Consider the following 23850-nt stretch of genomic DNA (forward strand, 5'->3'; position numbering starts at 1 on the left):
TATATGATCTACCCATCCAACCCTCAGCATTCTTCTGTAGCACCAAATTTTGAAAGCTTCTATTCTCTTCTTGTCCAAACTAGTTATTGTCCATGTTTCACTTCAATAAGTTGCTACACTCCATAAAAATACTTTGAGAAACGACTTCCTGACACTTAAATCTATACTCAATGTTAACAAATTTCTCTTCTTCAGAAACGCTTTCCTTGCCATTGCCAGTCTACATTTTGTATCCTCTCTACTTCGACCATCATCAGTTATTTTGCTCCCCAAATAGCAAAACTCCTTTACTGCTTTAAGTGTCTCATTTCCTAATCTAATTCCCTCAACATCACCCGACTTAATTTAAGTACATTCAATTGTCCTCATTTTGCTTTTGTTGATGTTCATCTCATATCCTCCTTTCAACACACTATCCATTCCGTTCAACTGCTCTTCCAAGTCCTTTGCTGTCTCTGACAGAATTACAATGTCATCGGCGAACCTCAAAGTTTTTATTTCTTCTCCATGGATTTTAATACCTACTCCGAATTTTTCTCTTGTTTCCTTTACTGCTTGCTCAATGTACAGATTGAATAACGTCGGGGACAGGCTACAACCCTGTCTCACTCCCTTCCCAACCACTGCTTCTCTTTCATGCCCCTCGACTCTTATAACTGCCATCTGGTTTCTGTACAAATTGTAAATAGCCCTTTGCTCCCTGTATTTTACCCCTGACACCTTCAGAATTTGAAAGAGAGTATTCCAGTCAACATTGTCAAAAGCTTTCTGTAAGTCTACAAATGCTAGAAATGTAGATTTGCCTTTCCTTAATCTAGCTTCTAAGATAAGTCGTAGGGTCAGTATTGCCTCACGTGTCCCAACATTTCTACGGAATCCAAACCGATCTTCCCTGAGGTCGGCTTCTACCAGTTTTTCCATTCATCTGGAAAGAATTCGCGTTAGTATTTTGCATCCGTGACTTATTAAACTGATTGTTCAGTAATTTTCACATCTGTCAGCACCTGCTTTCTTTGGGATTGGAATTATTATATTCTTCTTGAAGTCTGAGGGTATTTCGCCTGTCTCATACATCTTGCTCTCCAGATGGTAAAGTGTTGTCAGGACTGGCTATCCCAAGGCTGTCAGTAGTTCTAATGGAATGTTGTCTAATCCGGGGCCTTGTTTCGCCTCAGGTCTTTCAGTACTCTGTCAAACTCTCCACGCAGTATCGTATCTCCCATTTATCTTCATCTACATCCTCTTCCATTTCCATAATATTGTCGTCAAGTATATCGCCCTTGTATAGACCCTCAGTAGCTATCGTTGCATAAACTTGTTGAGAAGCATAACTGTTATATAGCAGATGCTATTAATTTCACACTCTGAAATTTTTCTGAATCTAAAAATCTGTGACCAGTTAGAATGTATACTTGCAAGCCGACACTGTTCCCTGTTCTGAAGTTCTGCAAAAATATTTTATTTAAGTAATGAGTTTTCTCATAAGTATTTCCGAGGGCTTACAGAGATGGATCAAGACTCTCAGATCACTGAAACATCTCTGTAGTGATACAATGTGGAAACTTCTACATACATCAAGTTTACAAACCAAAGTAAAACACTTTGCAAATATCCAGTGGCAGCATAACTACACAATACTCTAAATTATACATAAGGTGCCAGTTTATAAATGTACCGGGTGGTTATAATTAAACTTTCCCTATTTAACACATTATAACAAGGAAACTAATTACCATATGAGGACCAAACTTGGTAGTATTAATGTCAAGGACATGGGGAAAAGAAATAATGCAGGCTCAGTTCAACCAAAACACTTTTAATGTGCTTCTATGGTACATCACACTCTTAAATACCAGTATCATTACTGCTACAAAAGGGGCTCAATATGATCCTCATCAGTGCCCAGAAGAGCCTGAAAGTGCAGGATTGCATTCTACACAACAGAATGAAGCATGTCTGTAGGTACGCTGGCTACCTCTCTTGATATGCTGCGCTTCAGATCAGCACGTGCGTGAATGTTCCCCTGGTAAACCTGTTCTTCAGGTAGTCCCACAACCAGGAATCACAGGGAGTGAGATCAGGTGATCATGCTGGCCAAGCATCTGGAAACGATGGGCTGATAATTTGATAGTTTCCAAATGTGTTTCGGTGAATCAGGTGATCTTCATGAGAGATGTGCGGTGCTGCCCCATCTTGCATAAAAACTGTTGAGTACAATGTCTCTCTCTCCTGTAGGGTGAGTATGACATGCTGGTGAACCGTATTGCAGTAGTGCTGGCCAGTCACACTGCACTTCTTCAGTCCTTGAGCACCAACCTGTTCAAAAAAGAATGGGCCAATAATGATGTAGTCGTGAAGCCACACCATATGGTGACATGTTTACCATTCAGAGAAACTTCATGCACAGTGACTGGAGGTGAAGATCCCTACACTCGGCAGTTCTCTGCGTTCACCTCACCCGTCAGAAAAAAATGAGCTTCATTTGTCCATAGGATGGTCCAGGGCCAGCCCTCATCAGTTTCAATCCCTGCGAGAAAGTGGGGTGCGAAGTCAACACGTCATTGTGCGTCCTGTAGTGCAAGCTGCTGTACGATATGGATCATGTATGGATACCATTTGAGAATGGTTTGAAGCATCTTCCGTACAGTGGACCACAGGATGTTTAACTGTCATGACACAGCACGCGCACTGCCTGATGATTGGGAATTGTGTGTAGCATTGTCTGCCATAGCAACAGCTATTTTATCAATCACCTGTGGTGCAACCGGTTGTCGGCCTCTTTCCGCAGTGATGCCCAGTTCTGCAGTTGATTCGAACTTCTTCATCATGCTCCGCACAGCAGGTGGAGAAAGAGAACCCTTCCATAATTCTTTCAGCCAGTGATGTTCTCAAAGTGCAGCTACAGCTTTACTGTTGTTTTGATAACAGAGCTTCACCAATAATGTCCTGCTCGTTTTGTCAAAGCTCATGTTGACACACAGCAAGTGCACAACGACTGATCAGGTGTGTGGGACTACAAATCACAATGATTGATGACGGCACCTGGTGGCCATAGTTGGAATGGGACAGTGGCGCTATGACGCATTGAAATCATGCACCCCATACTCTGGACATTAATGCTATGAAGTCTAGTACTTGTACGGTAATTAGTTTCTGTGCTATAACATGTTAAATAGGGAAAGTTTAATTATAACCACCCGGTATTATGGATATGAGCATAAATATACCAGAAAGAGTGGAAAGAGAATGGAGTCACTCATGTGGAAACCTTCATGGTTAGTGTAATGGCGAACTTAAAGAAAACTATTATTTGTATCCAGATATCCAATTGTCCATTGTTACCTAAATACATTGAGGTAGAGTTTCTATATCTCAAAGTACTGTCAATCTTCAATTCAGTGACATGTTCCAGGTGCCAAAAGTTTGAGATACTATGGGTGAGCAAAATTGGAGAGATATGACATGCCAGCCTATGAAAGCAGTGCTGCGTGTATGTTTCCAGGGAAATCTTTTCACTATTTTGATGACTGTCAAGCTTGTATCGAACAATATTCAGTCTTTATACATGACAAAAAAATCTGTGAAATCATGGAGATAGTTCTTGGATCTTGTGCCAAAGTGAGGAAGCAATTTATAGCACCACAGCCCATGCTTCTAAAGCAACTTTTGCCACACACTGAAAAAAATCATAGATTGACGTTACTGCTTCAACACAGACCCAATAATTAGCAAGAACAAGTCTCATTTGTATTAATTACTACATGTGTGGAAAGAGGCTAACCGCTCATTGCTGACAGAGCCAAAGCCTGATGTTTCCATGAAGGTAAAATGTTTTGCAAAATAAGAAATCTGTAAAGTCTGTGTGTTCAGTAGGGGCACCAAATTTGTTGTCTTTTGCAATGGCAACAGAAGAAAAAGAACAAGTGAAATGAAAGGAAAGAGACTAACACACCACCATTTCCACGAGACCCATCACATGCAGTGTGGATAACTCACTACTTGACTCCAAAGTAATAAAGGGTGAATCATACAGTTATACTAATCTTTAGTCCTTCGCAGTTCTCCTATCATACAGTGGAATAGAAATGACTGCAGGTTTCATAAGGAATAATTGAAGTTTTTAGTACAAGAAAAGCCCCTGTGTACATGTCTCCAAGTCTCTCACTTTAAACCTACCTACACACCTAAGAAGCAAGACTACAAACCTGATAATCCTAGTTGAGAATAGTGGAAAGGTGAAGATACTATTATCATTAGTGAAATCTACCTCTCATTTCATATTGCCTCAACTACAACACTCGAGATGTAGCTGCAGAACCTTGAATTTCAGTATGCACACCGTATGTACCTTCAAGTGAACATGTTGACAGTGGGGCTTTCAGTGAGCTTGTGAACTGACTGCTTGACTGATTTGTCATTTTAAGAGATTTCACTGCACATTAAGTGCTGTGGGGCTGTGCCAGCATATGTAAGAGTTGATTGGTTGAGATCCTGTTTCTGTCAGAAGACACCTCTTTTCAACATGGGGAATAATTCATTTCAGCACAGCATCAGGGTTCTATGTGGCTGACCTCATCTTGTGCTCTCCAGCCCATGCAGATACTGTTTAGTGGGAAAGTGATGAGGGACCAACAGTCCAGTCACCACTTCCAAATCTGCCTGCTCTTCCTGAAAGAGTGGTACCCAAAATCAGACTGCCAAAATGTTTTGTCCGTAAGACAATCTGGACACTGTGCAGCCAGCTGGCACTGTTTGAGCAGCAAGACAGCATCACAAAGTCATTGAGGTGTCCATGCTGCTTTCTTGATATTGACTCTGCAAAGGTTGATAACTATAATCAGCCCTCCTACATGTAGGAATTTCATGCTGCATTGGTTACCTATCTGAAAACTACCCCAGGACCAAATGTGTTTCATTATAGCACGTTGAAACAGTTCTTGTATTTTTACACTAACAGCAGTTTATTAAAATAGTGCAGTTCTAGCCATTGCCAGTTAAAAATTGTGTGTGATACACTGCCTGACAAAAAGGTGAAGCACCCAGAAGGAGAGGAGGAAACAAAACAAAAATTCATGAGTTGAGAGAGTATGTGATGTTCTTGCAGTGATTCTAAAATTGAGTCAGTATTCTAAAATTGGCAGTATGAGCCTACTTATCAGTGCAACGTTGCATCCTCTCTGGCCTGGATGCTTGCACTGATACAGTTGGGAAGGGTTTCGTAAGGCTGTTTTTCCCTTTCATGATGCATATTGGCCTGCAACTATTGTAACTGACTCTTGATATGCCAGATACAGGCAGTGGGACAGACTTCACATCCGAGCTGGTCCGACATGTGTTCTATCGGGGACGGATGTGGGGGTCCTACTGGCCACGGGAGTATGTCAGCATCACACAGACAGTTTGTAGATACATGTGCCTTGTGTGGATGAGTATTGTCCTATTGAAAATTGGCAACATGATACTATCACATGAGAGGTAACATGTGAGGATGCAGGACGTACTGTTGTGCCGTCTGAATTCACTTGATCAGTACCAGCAGTGACTGGAAGCCGTACTTGATGGCTCCACACACCATGATGATGGGAGTAAACAGTTGAGCCTCTCCAAAACATTGGAAGAATGGGACCTCTCCCAAGGATTGCTGCCAGAACTGGGATTCATTGCCGAACATAATGTGACTCTGTTCATTGACAGTCCATGTTTCCTGGTTGTGATGCCACTCCATATGCAGCCCTATTTGTTGTGGTGTTAATGGTAGCATATGGATGGTACACTAATTCTCTAGTCCGGATACCGCTAGTCTCTGAACAATGGTGTGGCACAACACAGAACGGTGCAGGGTTTCTGTGACTTGGTATTAGCTCGCAAGCACTGATGTGTGCCTGGTGAACAGCACAGCAAGCATCCTTTGTGGTGGTCAGACATGGTTGACTGGAACCTAGACTAAGAGTATCCGTGTCCTCATGTTACTATTCATTCCAACATTGGGCCAGTGTCACATCTGAATGCAGTACAAATCTGGATATTGCAAAATTTGATCAGTTGACCAAATGGAGACCCACAATGAGGCCCTTTTCAAACACTGTCAGGAGCAGACAACACTGTCTCACATGAGCATGTTATATCTTCATGCCGTGCACAGTGATCTGATGCTGTTCACACCCCTTATATACCCTGCCAGGCCTGGGAACAACAGTAAATATGAACAACACTAATCACTCTGGTGGCCATTTACCTGTCACAGAGGATTGTAACTCTAATTATTTACACAGTCTCCGATGGTATGTATATGTACAAAGTTACTGTGACATCTGACCATGTCTTCTGGCTGCATCACTTTTTTTGTCAGGCAAAGTATATATGGCATTGCCCCGAGTTCGAGTCTTGGTCGGGCACACAGTTTTAATCTGCCAGGAAGTTTCATATCAGCGCACACTCCGCTGCAGAGTGAAAATCTCATTCCTTTTGACTTGTAATTATCATAGAGAATAAATTTACTATAACATTATAGTGTCATTCACTTGCAGAATCTGTTGCATGTATTAAATGTTGTGGAAAGTATGTCATTCTGTTGCAAAATGCTACATATTTTTGTTTGTTATTTGTTTCTGCCCCTACAATGTAAGTAATTTTGATATGAGATGTGGCCAACAGTGTTGAATAGGAGAATGGTCTAACAGTTTTCTACAAATAACTTAAAATCATAACTTCCAGAGGCTCTGTAAGCCTATGTGAAAATAAACAGCACACTTTCCATGGTTGCTCACTGATGGATAATAGCATCTAGACAGTAAAGAATTTACTCTGTTCAGCATAGATTAATTTATATCATAAATTAATGAAATGTTGTTATGGAAAATTCCCAACGTGGCACAGATACATATGGGGTCTAGTCATTTTAGTTATAATTATTACCACGAAAGAATGGTTACAATATTAAGTTCTTGTTTGTTTGCAATAACGTGTGTGCAGTTTTGGTACAAATTGAAGTTCCTGCACTCTAGCACATCACTAGAGAATCAAAACAAAATGGCAGTACAGTAATTCATGTTTGGCAGCAGTGGAAATGTTGCATCTATGTCTGACCAGTGGAGACAGCTAAAGGAGTCATCTTCAATGGCCTGACAAAACTGCAACATTTCTGCTGCTGCCAAAAATGATTTACTGCATAATTCTTCACTTTACCAATGATCAGTGACATTTTGTTTTGGTCTTCTTGCAGTGTGCTATAGAGGGCAGTCATTCGGGAAAGTTAAGGTGGTATTGATGTGGTAGTTCGAAGTGCCGATGTCATTGGTCTGGGTTTTACTAGAAGTTGCATTCAGTTTCCAATTGGCTTTTTTTTATTAAGGTTTTGTGTATTGTCTGTAAGTAACTTCAGGAGAACGCTTGGATGGTACCCTCAGTTAAATTCTGTCCAGAACTTTTTCCAGCCGAGCTAATTCTTGTTGTCTGATGATGTTCATGATTTTAGACGTGTTAATGTGGTAGTTAGAGTGAATCCTAGTTTATATGCTTCTTTCCGATGGTTGATCAATAGCATGGCTGACAGACTAAAATGCTTTTCTGTAGGATGCTATTTTGTGCTGTGAAAATAGAACAGAATCAACTGCCTTTCAATGGCTTATTGTTTTGAAACATCAAAGAAAATTATTGAGAGTCAGTTGTAACAGCAGCTCTTATTCTCTTTTTCCCTCTGTTGTGCATAATCTTACTTGGCCAGTAAAATGAATCTGATGTTCGCTTGTATATTTTGGGTAGAACTTTTCATATTGTGTTCAACAACTCATTGTAAAATTATACTCATTATTGGGATGAAAGATGGTGAGTAAATTCACACAAATATAAGAATCATTAGTACAGAGACTGTTATGATTGTCTTCTGTTACATTTAATACCTGGTAGTTTACCAGCAGATAAACCTTGTTTCTGAATAACTACTATATTGTTCTCAAGTGCTGTTAATAAATATGTAAGAGTGGTTGGATACATCACTACAGTTTTGATGATCAGTAAATTTTATTGCCGGTTGAAGGTGGACTTGTTTCTTGTTTAAATTGATGTTTGTTGCTTCTGTCAAAGACAATCCTGTTTCAGTGTACTGATTTCTTTTGTTTGTTGTTGTTGTATGTTTCAGTTTGGCATTTTGATTACCACATGAAGTAATAATTTCAGATTCAGCTAATGAAGTACTATGTCACAATAAAACAGTCCATTGACGTTGTTCAGTTGTGAACTTCTCAGCTGTTTGTTTAACATATGATTATATCACAATGTGGAATTATTGTTTACATATGAGGACAGTTCAATAAGTAATGCAACACATTTTTTTTTCTGAAAGAGGGGTTGTTTTATTCAGCATTGAAATACACCAGGTTATTCCCCAATCTTTTAGCTACACAACACTATTTTTCAACGTAATCTCCATTCAATGCTACGGCCTTACGCCACCTTGAAATGAGGGCCTGTATGCCTGCACGGTACCATTCCACTGGTCGATGTCGGAGCCAACGTCGTACTGCATCAATAACTTCTTCATCATCCGCGTAGTGCCTCCCACGGATTGCGTCCTTCATTGGGCCAAACATGTGGAAATCCAACGGTGCGAGATCGGGGCTGTAGGGTGCATGAGGAAGAACAGTCCACTGAAGTTTTGTGAGCTCCTCTCGGGTGCGAAGACTTGTGTGAGGTCTTGCATTGTCATGAAGAAGGAGAAGTTCGTTCAGATTTTTGTGCCTACGAACACGCTGAAGTCGTTTCTTCAATTTCTGAAGAGTAGCACAATACACTTCAGAGTTGATCGTTTGACCATGGGGAAGGACATCGAACAGAATAACCCCTTCAGCGTCCCAGAAGACTGTAACCATGACTTTACCGGCTGAGGGTATGGCTTTAAACTTTTTCTTGGTAGGGGAGTGGGTGTGGCGCCACTCCATTGATTGCCGTTTTGTTTCAGGTTCGAAGTGATGAACCCATGTTTCATCGCCTGTAACAATCTTTGACAAGAAATTGTCACCCTCAGCCACATGACGAGCAAGCAATTCCGCACAGATGGTTCTCCTTTGCTCTTTATGGTGTTCGGTTAGACAACGAGGGACCCAGCGGGAACAAACCTTTGAATATCCCAACTGGTGAACAATTGTGACAGCACTACCAACAGAGATGTCAAGTTGAGCACTGAGTTGTTTGATGGTGATCCGTCGATCATCTCGAACGAGTGTGTTCGCACGCTCCGCCATTGCAGGAGTCACAGCTGTGCACGGCCGGCCCGCACGCGGGAGATCAGACAGTCTTGCTTGACCTTTGCTTGACCTTGCAGCGATGATGACACACGCTTTGCCCAACGACTCACCGTGCTTTTGTCCACTGCCAGATCACCATAGACATTCTGCAAGCGCCTATGAATATCTGAGATGCCCTGGTTTTCCGCCAAAAGAAACTCGATCACTGCCCGTTGTTTGCAACGCACATCCGTTACAGACGCCATTTTAACAGCTCCGTACAGCGCTGCCACCTGTCGGAAGTCAATGAAACTATACGAGACGAAGCGGGAATGTTTGAAAATATTCCACAAGAAATTTATGGTTTTTTCAACCAAAATTGGCCGAGAAAAAAAACGTGTTGCATTACTTATTGAACTGCCCTCGTAATATAGAGGCACAACATATTGATAGTTTATCCTGTAAGATAAAATAACTATTAAGAATTATCAAAAAGCATATAGAGCAGGTTGTATGTTTTTCTGCAATTCCAACTCACCTAGATGTACTTAATATCTGTTCAGACATTCAGAAACAGCATTGGCCTACCAAATTTTTGTTTGTTGTGCTGTCACACTTGGCCGGTATGTTGGGAACAGGATACCACATGGACAGAATTTTTAATACTCGTATTTCTGAGGACCTGTATAACTGAAGTAAGAGCTTCATGGAGAAAGATCATTAAAATAAATTGGAAATGAGGGAAACAGTTTAAACAGGATGAGGGAATTTGTTATAATAGACAGAGATTGCTCATCTAACTTGGGGCATCCGGGTATGCTTTGGAGATTTATTGTAAAAGATCTCATCTGCATGGACTTGTAAATTGTATCATTATGTAGCTACAGCAAGGACTTAATAATGGTACCAGTGCTCTCATTAATTTGATGAGAATCAAGATTTTCAGCAGACAGCATATAAACTGATAGTTCTGGCAAGGAATTGTTAGCTGAACTGTTGGATAAAAGTGTAGTGTATAAGCTGAGATGTACTTGAATAGAAGATCACATTATAATAAGTAAGAGAATGAGCCCACTGTGAATATATTGTTAGCTAATTTTTGTCCATCTCTTAAAAGAAGAGCATAGTTCTTTGTCAGTTAACATAGCGTGTGGAAAGGACTGGAATTTCTTTGAGTAAGGGAAATATCATGGAACTTGTGAGAAAGTTAGTGATCTGAAAAGAGGGGAGAGAGAGAGAGAGAGAGAGAGAGAGAGAGAGAGAGAGAGAGACTGACTTCAGAAAGTGTGGTACACATGTCATTCCGTGCTGAGACCATTGTGCAACAAGTGTGGTGCATTGTCAGAAGGTAGTACATATATTCTGGATTTCATGCAGGCACAGTTATGCTGTGATAAAGATAACACGTGCATCACGGCATAGGGGCGAAATGATGTGGCAAATGGAAACAGACTCCAAAGTTGAAGTACACAGACAGTACGATTCTTGGATGCAGAATGTCTAAAATGCACACAGATTCACCATTAAATTCTGGCAGTATGTAGACCAAATGCAATGTCATGTCCAGCTGTAGTGAAATGGTGCCAACAGTTTGACCAAGGACGCACAGACGTGTGATGCTGATCAGAAAGTCCAGATCTCTCACCGTGCGATTTCCATCTTCTTGGAAAGCTGAGAGAGCCTCTGAGGGGCAGAGATTTTCCAACAATGAGGCATTCACACAACAGTTCTTGAATGGCTTCATGACCAAGTATGGGTTTTGTATCATGTGGGAACTGAATAGTTGGTAGGATGTTCTGGCCATTGTTTTCAGAGACTTGGTGACCATGTTGAAAAATAGAGTGATATATCTGTGTCACATTGAAGTGTCATGGAGTGTTCAATAAAAGTTACTTAGCCTGCCATAATAATGTGTAACTTATTTTTTGAAGTCCGCTCATACAAGGTTAGTGGGGAGGAAAGGTGCATGCTCTGAGGGGTGACAGTATTAGCAATTCTGAACAAAAAACTCTATACAGAAATATGCCTTATTCTGAATGGTTTCTGAGATAGAACACATTTAATATCACTTGTGTACATTTTCTCTTGAGTGACTCGAAAACCACTCCCTCCAGTGATAATGTGTCACAGCACAAAATTAAACTATGTCAGACTTCCTACAAAAAAGGAACTTTTCATTTTTTCTCTAAGACTAATAGTTTTTGCGAAAAGAGCGCAAGAATATTCAAAATCGTGCACAACGCACGTGCACTGTAACTTAGGTAGATTTTGTAGGCCAATTAGAGGTAGTTTCTCGATTTACTAGACCAAAGATGTCCCTATCAAATTGTACGACTCAACTTCTCTTCATTACTGTGTTACATTGTAAACAGTGACTATGTTTGAAAATACAGAAAATAAAACACAATGTACATTAAATGTGTTATATCTCGGAAACCATTCGGAAAAGGGCATATGCCCAGCTTATGTGTTTTGTTCAGAAACACAAATACTATCACACATCAAAGCTTGTACCTTTCCTCCTGACTCACCCTGTATATAATTATGTGCCCCAGGTAGTGTCACATTTGACACACCCTATTATAGACATGCAAATGTCTACTCAACCAATCCTTAACAGATACGTTCTTAGGATTATTTCCGTCTGCTTTTTGGGTAGTCACTTGGATCTTCCAAGAAATGCATTAATAATGTTTCTGATTGATAGCACACAGCAGAAGCCATTCAGGTGGTGAGGTCCTCAGCTTCAGTTAAATTTTTTACAACTATTTATATTACACTAAGATGAGGAAGTACAGATATCTGTGGCAACTTGAACTGCTTCCAGCTACAGCTTAGTAACACTGCTGAGCTTCACCATTAACTTAAAACAAATTAGTCCATGTGTTTCCCACAGTTGAGACTACCATGGATTAATTATAACCTTGAAAAAATAAAGTTCCTTAATTTGTTTGTTTGTAGGTACATGTCTGCAGTCCTGTTAGACATTGAAATTCCTCCCCCTGCGGGTCCGGGAGTTAGGATAGGCCTGGGATATTCCTGCCTGTCGTAAGAGGTGACTATAAGGAGTCTCACATGTTTTGGCCTTTATGTGTTGGTCCCCTGTAGGGTTTGACCTCAATTCTTCAAAATTTTCCTGAAGAGCGAGCCAATTGGGGAAGGGCGCCTTACATGGTGCATCGTGTCCATTGTGCATCAGGATCTTAAGCCCACTTTCTCATCTTCGCATTGCTGTCCCACTCATTCTCCATCTCTCGGGTGAGGACACCTTCCTGGGTGTGTTTTCCACTGTGCACAATGCAGTGTCACTTTCTGCACCGACGATGACCGTGGACTTCATTGCACCTCATATCCAACATGGTAGCCAGTCCGTTGTGGTGGAGCTGCCGTGTACTCTGTTGGTTGTAGCCCCCTGACCACACAGGGATCGCTCTGCTGATGCCTGCACCGTTAACTCCCCACATATGCCAAGGGGTAGATGACCATCCCCCTGGGGCATCGGGACTCACGGCAAAGGTCATCCTGCAAGGTGGCCTTCACTGCGGCTGGGTGGCGCCCGTGGGGAGGGCCCCTGGTCAGAGTGGGTGGCATCAGGGCGGATGACAAGCGATGAAGCGTAGTACATCATCTCTTGCTGGGGGTTAACCACCAGCAGTCTCTAAGCATTCACAGGCTCAATTCAACACACAGAAGTACGACCCCAAATCGTTCCCCTCCCTGGCCACACCATGGGAGGAACGCCAGGATAAGGATGGCAGCAAATTTTGTTCTCCCCAGTACCTAGTATGTACACGAGCTAAAGGGGAATCCTTTGTGTCCATGAAGCCTCAGTTTTTTGTAGAGCATTTAGAGGACAAGTTTGGGGAGGTGGAGGGCTTGTCGAAAATGTGGTCTGGGTCAGTCTTGATAAAAACAGCCTCCTCTGCCCAGTCACAGACATTACTTGCTTGTGACAAGCTGGGGGATGTTTCTGTTACTATAACGCCCCGTAAGAGCTTAAATATGGTCCAGGATATTATCTTCCACAGGAATATTCTTTTACAGTCCGATGACAAGCTGCACGCCAACTTAGAGCAATGAGGTGTTCATTTGTGTGGCAAGTCCACCATGGTCTGAGGGATAATCAGGTTGCCACCGGTGCCTTCATCTTGGCCTTCGAGGGTGACACTACCTGAGAAGGTGAAGGTGATGGTCTACCGCTGTGATGTTAAGCCGTATATCCCTCCTCCGATGCTGTGCTTTAAGTGCTGGAAGTTCAGCCATATGTCTTCCTGTTGTACTGCCAGCCTCATATGTCGAGATTCTGGTCGTCCATCCCATCCCAATACTCCATGTGCCCCGCCTCCCATCTGTGTCAACTGCGGAGAGCACCATTCCCCTTGCTCGCTGGACTGTAGGATTCTGCGGAAGGAAAGGAAGATAATGGAATGCAAGACGCTGGACTGACTGACCTACACTGAGGCTAAAAGGAAGTTTGAAAGGCTCCATCCTGTGTACATGACATCATATTATGCCGCCGCTATAACAACTGTTACAGCCCCATCCGTTGCACCAATTCCAGTCAGCTCTCAGAGCCATAAGGCTACACCTGCCCCCTTGATGGTGGGGGTCACTTCACTCCCTGTTGCTCACGCACCACCTACTTTGGGAGCAGCACTCCCCCAATCATCGGGGACATCAGTCCCCACTTCTAAGCTGGAGAAGCGTAAGTCTTCTTTAGCTCCTTTCACTAGGAAGGGGTCCCTTGGGTCACTCCCTTCCCAGATTCTTACCAGTGGCAAAGCGGACACCTGCCGGTGGCTGAAGCTGAAACAGGTAGCTGGTCATAGGGCTTCACGATCCTCCTCAGTCCCGGAGACTGAATCAAAAAAATCCTCCTAGCTAGAGAAACCCAAGGAACAGCATGAGAAATCAAAAAAGGAGACCCCCCCAAGAACAAGAAAATTGCGGTGTCACACACACCACTGCTACCTACAAGCTCTGCATCTGAGGGTGAGGTGGAAATTCTGGCATCCGGTGGGGACCTAGATCTCGCTGGACCCTCAGACACAATTGATATAGACTGCTGAGGCAATAAGTCAGTGGCAGCAGGTGTCCCTAAGGTGTAAACTGCATCATTGAATGTTCCATGCTTTCCCAGTCTCATGATGACGTCATCTGCCAGTGGAATTGTGGCAGTTTTTTCCACCGCCTGGCTGAGTTACGCCAACTGTTAAGCTTTACACATGCTTTCTGCATTACCCTCCAGGAAACTTGGTTCCCGGCACTGCGGACCGCTGCCCTGCCCTCCGCGACTATAAGGGATATTACAGGAACTGAAGCGACTGAGTGTCAGGTGGAGTTTGCGTTTATGTCCTAAACTTAATCTGTTGTGAAACAGTGCCCCTTCAAACCCCTCTTGAAGCTGTGGCTGTTAGGATAAGGATGGCACAGGAAATAAGTCTGCAACATATATCTTCCTCCAGATGGTGCAGTACCACAGAACGCATTGGCTGCACTGATTGCTCAACTCCCTGAACCCTTCCTACTTTGGAGAGATTTTAATGCTCATAGCCCCCTTGTGGGGTGGCACCATGCTTACTGGCCGAGGCAGAGATGTTGAAACTTTACTGTTGCAATTCAACCTGAGCCTCTTAAACACTGGGGCCACCACACACTTCATTGTGGCTCATGGCAGTTACTCGGCTATTGATTTATCACTTTGCAGCCCAGGACTTTCCCATCTGTCCACTGGAGAGCACATGATGACCTGTGTGTCAGTGACCACTTCCCCATCTTCCTGACACTGCCCTGGCGTCAGGCTCATGGACGCCTGCCCAGATGGGCGTTAAACTAGGCGGACTGGGAAACTTTCACCTCTGCTGTCACCGTTGACTCTCCCCCACACGGTAACATCGATGAGATGGTTGATCAGGTGACTACAACAATCGTTTCTGTGGCAGAAAGCATGTTCCCTCACTCTTTAGGGTGTCCCTGGTGAAAGGCAGTCCCTTGGTGGACGTTGGAAGTCGCTGAAGCAATTCAGGAGTGTCGGTGAGCTCTACAGTGGCATAAGCAGCACCCTTCCCTGGAGCACCTCATAGCTATTTAAATGACTCCGTGCCCGCGTTTGCCAACCTATCAAACGACTGAAGCAGGAGTGTTGAGAGAGATACGCCTCGACCTTTGGGTGCCATACATCATCTTCCCAAGTCTGGACAAAGATCAAATGTGTTTTCAGGTACCAGACCTCAATAGGTGTTCCCAGTGTTAACATAAATGGCGAGATCTCTACCAACACAAACGCAATTGCCGAGCACTTTTCTGAGCACTGTGTTCGAGTCTCTGCGTCAGAGAATTACCTCCAAGCCTTTTGCACTTTTAAACGGCAGCTGGAAGGGAAAGTCTTCTCTTTCACTACACATCACAGTGAATCCTATAATGCCCCATTTACAGAGTGGGAGCTCGTCAGTGCCCTTGCACATTGCCCCAACACAGCTCCTGCGTCAGATCGGATCCACAGTCAGATTATTAAACATCTCTCATCTGACTACAAGCGACATCTCCTCATCATCTTCAACTGGATCTGGTGCGATGGTGTCTTTCCATCGCACTGGTGGGAGAGCACCATCATTCTGGTGCTTAAACCTGGTAAAAACCCATTTGATGTGGGTAGCTATCAGCCCATCAGTCTCACCAACGTTCTTTGCAATCCGCTGGAATGTATGGTTTGTCAGTGGTTGGGTTGGGTCCTGGAGTCATGTGGCCTACTGGCTCCATGTCAGGGCGGCTTCCGCCATGGTCGCTGTACCACTGATAATCTTGTGTCCCTCGAGACTGCCATCCGAACAGCCTTTTCCAGATGGCAACATCTGGTTGCTGTCTTTTTTGATTTGCAAAAAGCATATGAAACCACCTGGCAACATCATATCCTTGCCACATTATATGAGTGGGATCTTCGAGGCCCGCTTCAGATTTTCATCCAAAATTTTCTGTTGCTCCGTACTTTCCGTGTCCAAGTTGGTGCTTCCCATAGTTCCCCCCATATCCAGGAGAATGGGGTCTTGCAGGGCTCTGTATTGAGTGTCTCTCTATTTTTAGTGGCCATGAATGGTCTAGCAGCAGCTGTAGGGTCGTCTGTCTCACCCTCTCTGTATGCAGATGACTTCTGCATTCCGTACTGCTCCACCAGTACTGGTGTTGCTGAGTGACACCTACAGGGAGCCATCCACAAGGCGCTGTCATGGGCTGTAGCCCATGGCTTCCAGATGTCAGCTGTGAAGATGCATGTCGCGCATTTCTGTCGGCATCGTACCGTTCATCCGGAACCAGCACTTTACCTTAATGACGATCCACTAACTGTTGTGGAGACATATCGATTCTTAGGTCTGGTTTCCAACACTCATTTGACTTGGCTTCCTCATCTTCGTCAGCTTAAACGGCAGTGTTGGCAGCAGCTCTGTGCCCCCCGCTGCCTGTGCAACACCAACTGGGGTGCAGATCGCTCCACACTGCTGCAGCTCTAGAGAGCCCTTGTTCAATCCTGCCTTGACTATGGGAGTGTGATTTATGATTCAGCGGCGCCCTCAGTATTGCATTTGCTCGACCCATTGCACCATTGCGGAGTTCGACTAGCGACAGGATCTATTAGGATGAGTCCAGTGACCAGCATACTGGCGGAGGCTGGAGTCCCTCCATTGAATATCAGACATGCACAACTGCTCACCAGTTATATAGCACACATTCATAGCTCTCCTGAACATTCTAATTACCGTCTTATTTTCCCAACCACAGCAGTTCACCTCCCGCATAGGCGGCCCAGGTTAGGGCTAACTATTGAGGTTCACATGCGATCGTTTCTGTCTGAACTGGAGTCCTTGCCTTTACCACCTCTCCTCAAGGTCCATCCATGTACACATCCATTGTGTAGCCCTAGGCCGAAGCTTTGCCTGTACCTCTCACAAGGCCCTAAGGACTATGTTAACCCTGCGGCTCTCCACTGTCACTTCCTCTCGATTCTTGAAGTATTCTGGGGCTCTGAAGTGGTTTACACTGACAGCTTGATGGCTGATGGTCATGTTGGCTTCACCGACATTCACGGTAGCCATATTGAACAGCATTCCTTACCCAGTGGCTGCAGTGTATTCACTGCAGAGCTGGTGGCCCTATCTCGTGCATTTGAGTACATACGTTCATGCACTGGCGAGGTGTTTCTCCTCTGTACTGACTCCCTGATTAGCTTGCAAGCTATCAACCAGTGGGTACCCTCACCAACCTTTGGTAGCGACCATCCAGGAGTCCATCTATGCCCTGGAATGGTCCAGTCGTTCAGTGGTGGTTGTCTGGACCCCAGGACATGTCGGCATCCCAGGCAATGAACTTGCTGATAGGCTGGCCAAACAGGCTACATGGAAACCGCTTCTGGAGATCGGCCTCTCTGAATCTGACCTGCGTTCTGTCTTACGCTATAAGGTTTTTCGGCTTTGGGAGGTGGAGTGGCATAACAGTACGCACAATAAACTGTGTGTCATTAAGGAAACTGTGAATGTATGGAAGTCTTCCCTGCAGGCTACTCACAGGGAATCAGTTGTCCTTCGTTGACTCCGCATTGGCCATACGTGGCTCACACCCGGTTACCTCCATCGTCGTGAGGATCCCCTCAGTGTCACTGTGACTCCCCAAAGACGGTCGTTGACCTCTTGCTAGCCTGCCCACTTTTAGCCACTCTGTGGTGGATTTTTAACTTTCCCATCACCCTACCTTCGGTGTTGGATGACAATGCTTAAACAGCAGCTTCAGTTTTACGTTTTATTTGTGAGGGTGTGTTTTATCACTTGATCTGAGATTTAGCGCATGTCCTTTGTCCCTCTGTGTCCTCCACACTAGTGCTTTTAGGATGGAGGTTTTATTGTGTAGCAGAGTGGCTGGCTTCCCCTTTTTATTCTTGTGGTCAGCCATCCTCTGTAATCTGCTTTCTTGTTTTACTCTTTTCTAATTGTTTCTTGGGTCTCTCTGCTTTTTCCTTGTCCTCTTTTGTTCCTTTTAGTGTTTTTGCTCTTTCTTTGTTCTTTTTGGTTTTTCATTCCTTATGGTATTGTGCTGTATGTGTCTTTTGTTTTATTTTACCCCTTGTGGACTTATGTTATAGGAGCAAGGGACCGATGACCATGCAGTTTAGTCCCTTCCCCCTTCCCCCCTCTTAAATCATCCAACCAACCATTGATGGAATTCTCATGCCATAGTTCTGTAGCAAGCTGCCAGAGGGGCCAAATCAAGATGGCACAGTCACTTTATAATCCAGATTGTTTCTCTACCTGCCTGTATTGGCGTGACAGAGGTGCAACATTTCTGCTGCAGTTAAAAGTGAATTACTACATGATACTACGCTTTTTTACTGTAGTGTGGGAGTTTTCAGTGTGTAACCAGACTGCAGACCTTTACGTGCAAAGAAACAAAAAACTGATTGACTATCTCACTCTTCATGGGCCTATTGTATTTAAGATAAATAATCCTCATTTGTCAAACAGAGTTGTATTTAAGAGAAATAATCTTCTTTTGTCAAAAACTGAAAATCCTGGATGGAATAACAACAGTATTATAAAAAGGATAGATTGCTACTCACCATATAGAGGAGATATGGTGAGCAGCAATTTATCCTTTTCATAATATTGTCGTTAACCGTCTTTTGTATTATTCAGTCATTTTATTGCTCCAGAATGTAACATGGAATCATTCAGCTTATCATATGCATAATGAATTTTCCTTAGCAGCACAAAACTGCCGCTTTCATCATTCTTCAACACAAAACAATACTGTACTCCGGGATTGTGGTTACCCTGCTTTCTAAAAAGTTATAGTTCTTGTATGGCATCTGAGTATCACAAACTTTTCTGTTTAACTTATCTCTGATTTTTACTTGTAATGTGTGTCTAATCTGTTTTTTTGTGTGAAATTGCAACTTGGAGCAAAATACCCACATTAAATTCACTTTCATTTTGTTAGTTCTGCTTCTTCTGGATACATTTTTGTGAAGGTTTAGTTACACAAGTGTAAATCATCTGATAATGTTAGTTTTAATACTATCAATTATATATTATATGCTCCTGTAAAATTTATTGTGGTTCATAATTAGACTTAGTTGATTTTTGTAATGTGTTTGTCCTGTTTTGTATGCACATTGAATTTGCTGTGATTTACTATTAAATTTTGGCTCTTACACTTCACTTATTATTTACAACGAAATCAATGTAGAAGAAATACTACTTACTGAAGAGAAGCAGCAGAAAAAGACATTTGACATACAGTCATAGTGTTAATAACTGTATGAAGCAGCAGTAAGATATTTAGTTAAATAACATGTCCTCTAACATATCAGTAAACATTTGTTTGGCATGCACTTTTTTTCTGACTTGCTCCATCTTGTGTGCTGGCTTGGGATGTGCTGTCTGTCTGCTGCTGCATACAGCAGCATTACTCTGTTACTGCTGCCAGAGACCTGTTTTTTTTTTTTAAACCACATTAATATATATAATGAAACTAAATATCACTGTAGACTAATTTGGAACCACTCTTTCAAATGGGCACGCAATATTCCACTTAAAAAAGAAAATTTTGTTTTTTAACAAGAAACAAACCAATGTCTTCCATTGGAATTGAGTGTTGCATGAAACATACCATAATCAGTATTATTTGTTGTGAATCCATCTACACAATGCAAAAGTGAAATTGCAGATAGCTACCAAAACACCAGAGAAAATGTGTCTGATGACTTTTAGGAGACACCTGGTGGTAGAAGAAACCATTGGGAAAGTCTCTAAAAGTCATAGAATGAAAAGAATATGGAATACCTTAATTTTTATTTATCAAAATGTGCTAGCACTCCAACTAATTATTGAGATGAGTTTCCAGGAAAAAAATGTAAGTATGTTGCTGGTATGTGTGTTCATAAAGCTTGTTACCAGCTATTAGCATTTGGAAGCAGTGAATTCAGACCACCTGATCGGATTGTGTTCTTATCAACTAGAAATGCCTGAGACATATAAAAAATAGGACCTGTAAAAAAATGTAGATGTACCATCTAGAAAATTCAATTAGTGAATCTGATACCTGATTATATATAGAGTTCAACAAAGTACCATTAAATTAGAAGAGTCGAGGAATGTTGTTTTTCATATAAGTCTTTGTACCAGCAGAAATTTGAAAGCCATTGGTAATAATTGTTATGTCCTGGTACAAATAAACCTAACTACACATCCATAACATTTTTTTCTCATAATAATGAAAATTGTAATAGTTCTTGTTATAACACAAATTGTGAAACTGTAATACTGGTAGTTAGTTATATGTTTAAAATTGCATAAAAATAAATTTTTAGAATTATATACAGACGGCATTCATTTTTGATGACTTTTATGACAATTGTGAATGGATGATTTAATATTATTTGGCTGGAGGTAACTACCTTAAGTCTACTTGAAATTGTGCTTGCTTTGATAATTACTGAGAACAATATCATTTCAAGGACCCAGTCATGCTACACAGTAGTTTGATTTTGTTTGTAACTATATTCAACTGATAAAAGGATTGTAAATCTTAGTACAAGAAATATGGAATAAAAAATAATTTATAAAATATTCATACTGCCTCTCTTTCTCTTTCTCTCTCATTTTAGGGTTTGGGATAGTACATCGAAAAATGCCAGGAAAGGTGAAAGTGAAAATTCTTGCAGGCCGAAACTTGCCTGTCATGGACCGTTCAAGTGATACAACAGATGCCTATGTTGAAATAAAGCTTGGCAATACTACATATAAAACTGATGTTTACCGGAAATCTCTTAATCCTCAATGGAATTCTGATTGGTATAAATATGAGGTAATTTAGCTGTAATGGGGAAAATTTCCTTTGTATATTTTACTGTCACACTTAATGTCCAAATGAAAAATAAAACACAACAAGAATAGTCCGTGAAATCTTCTCGGGTGATCAGCCGAGTAAAGGCGTCGTCTTCTCGCAACGTTTCGAAGGGTTTCGTACCCATCATCTTCTTCGCTTGAAGATGATGGGTACGAAACCCTTCGAAACGTTGCGAGAAGACGACGCCTTTACTCGGCTGATCACCCGAGAAGATTTCACGAATGGAATACGCCGAGAAAGTCTCAAATCACATTTAACAAGAATAGTGGTTCTTGCTTGTTAGTAAGTGGTGGTGTGGCGGTAGTGATGTTGATGATGTCCCAGGAGCAGCAGTTTGATGAGGTCGTTCCATAGGGATCCCATGAGATACTAGGGAAACAACCGTTGACCTGGGCAAAACCCTGCATGCCTGAGCAAGCCTTATAGAACTGGGGGGCAACAGGAGCCCCAGAGGTTGCCCACTAGAGACTGTTTTACCTCAACAGCCACTCACCTATTTTGGGGAAGAGTACTATTTTTCATATCTGAGGTTATGTATGGAGTATTTACATGATTGAATTAGAGGCTGGCTTAAAAAAATGATGTTCCTCATAACTCATTTGCAACAGACTGAAGTTCACTAGCACAGTGAAATCTGATTGTAACCAGCTAATATTTTACATCACTCTAAGTGGAGTGTTGTACTCATTGCAGAACTATAGGGAAAATGTCCTTGTATAACAGAGTAAAACTATGTCCTGGATTAACTCTTAATGATATGTGGTGTTAGATTGAAACTTGGAGTCAATCTGTTACATATGTTTGGCTGTTAAGTACAGTGCTACTACTGAAAGATAGGGATCCATGTTCAATTCTTGATGTGGCCTACAATTTTAATTTTTTTGTGCAATAGACTTACATTCCGCACATCATTATTATGGTTTTTAAATTACTTTTCTGATTTACCATGACTTTTTCTCTGCTGCTACTTACAACTAGGATTCTGTGCCTTGAAATATGTGATGTCTGCTGAATGGTATACTCATATCAACTTGAATTAAAATATATTTTCACTTTGAGAATTGTCATGTTTCGTCAAAAATAAATAGAAGAATACTGTTGGAATGAAATAAAATTATTTACAGAAATATTGCTAAGGATGGAATTATTCATTCTACAGAAAGACAGTTGAAATCATGTGGAAGATTTTTTCAGATTAATGTGTAAAAATATGCTGAAAAGTGAAGTTGGATGGTTTTAAAGAAGTTCAGAATGAAATTTTAGTCTAACAATAATGCAAATTTCTGGATGGAGCAATACATAAAATAAGGAAAAGGCAAGCAGTCACCTATAGCAGATCGATGCACGGAGCACAGTAACGCATAACAGAAAATAACATTTGCACTAGCTTTTGCGCAGTAGCAAGAGCAAATATCTGCACCTCCACATCTTGAGTTTAGACACTATGTACTTATGCCATGGCCCGTTGACAACAAACAACCCTTGATCAGGTTATTGTTATCGTGGAGGAAGGGAATTTGTCGGTATTGAGAACCTGGGACATGGTATGACATCCCTGAGTACACTGCCTGGCAATGGATGCAACATAATTGGGAACTTGAGAATCCAGTATGCATGTGGGAACCAGACTTTAGTGTGTTACGACACTGTATAATGTAGTGGTGAGTAAGTTTATAGGCAGCTGAAATACTTAACTGATTTTTTGGGACAGTAGATATGGCTAAATGCCAGTCCTGGAAAACCAGACTACAAAGTAAACTTGGCTCTGCAATGAACACAAAAGAAGTTTATTCCAGTCCTAAATACACCTGTGAGTCATTTTATGGTAGTTCTTGTGTCTTCAGCAGTGTGAGGCTGGATATCTTACCGTGGACGTGAAATGCTTTCTGTGGTAAATGATAATCTGGATGCTGTCCAGAGTGATGTCATGATCCTATCAGTGCTATAATTGCACCCTGAGAGTGTGACCTGTTTCCAGTAGGACCAGTCTCCTACACATTATTCAGCAATGACCAGACATGGTTTGGTGACAGGAATGAGATTTCTGTACCCAGATGGCATGTTTCTGCACCAGCTGTAACCCCATCAAAAACATATGACTAGAGACAAATTAGATGATACAACATAAATGTCCTGACCATGTGCCAAGAACCTGAGATGACCTGTGGAACATAGTGCTGGCTGTCTGGGAGGAGGTGGCAGAAAATGAGGTGTTTATTGCCCATTACATAGACACTTTTCCCTTCAGGATGCAGGTAATCATTGAAGTTGAATGCATGTGGATGATATATTAATTGTTGAAGAAAGCAGATGCTGTGTCCTTTTCAGCACTCTGTTGATCACCTATCATAAAGACTCACTCCCTTTCAGAATGTAGGTAATCATTGATGTTGAATGCCTGTGGGTGATAAATTAATTTTTGAAGAAAGCAGATGCTGTGTAATTTTCAGCACTCCAAACATCTAAAGTGACATGCAGTTGTTTGTCTTAGCCACCGTGTTGCTAAGACATTTCACTGGTTGCTCCAACATCTAGCTGTTTCTCACTACCATTGCACCTTGAACTCCACCTCATCACATGAAGTGCCATTTCCAGGTCTCTGTTTCTGGCAGATAGATTGTGCAGGTTTCCAAGTGTGTATTTAGAGGATGCTGTATCTCAAGTGTATGTAACACATTCCATCACATTCACAGTTACAAATATTCTTACTTTTATGAGTAATACTATACATCCAGTA

The 23850-nt window shown here is 42.0% G+C and overlaps 1 protein-coding gene across 2 annotated transcripts in view; it reads left to right on the top strand.

The window, feature by feature from the left end:
• Nucleotides 1-23850, top strand: part of LOC126470038 (C2 domain-containing protein 5) — a 238690-nt gene that overhangs the window by 52098 nt on the left and 162742 nt on the right. For both annotated transcript variants that reach the window (XM_050097533.1, XM_050097534.1), the window contains one exon: nucleotides 20872-21071. In XM_050097533.1, coding sequence (XP_049953490.1) covers nucleotides 20872-21071 — 200 coding nt within the window. The remainder of the gene's footprint in view (nucleotides 1-20871; nucleotides 21072-23850) is intronic.

This window comes from Schistocerca serialis, chromosome 3 (genome assembly GCF_023864345.2).
Source record: "Schistocerca serialis cubense isolate TAMUIC-IGC-003099 chromosome 3, iqSchSeri2.2, whole genome shotgun sequence".
Lineage (NCBI taxonomy): Eukaryota > Metazoa > Arthropoda > Insecta > Orthoptera > Acrididae > Schistocerca > Schistocerca serialis.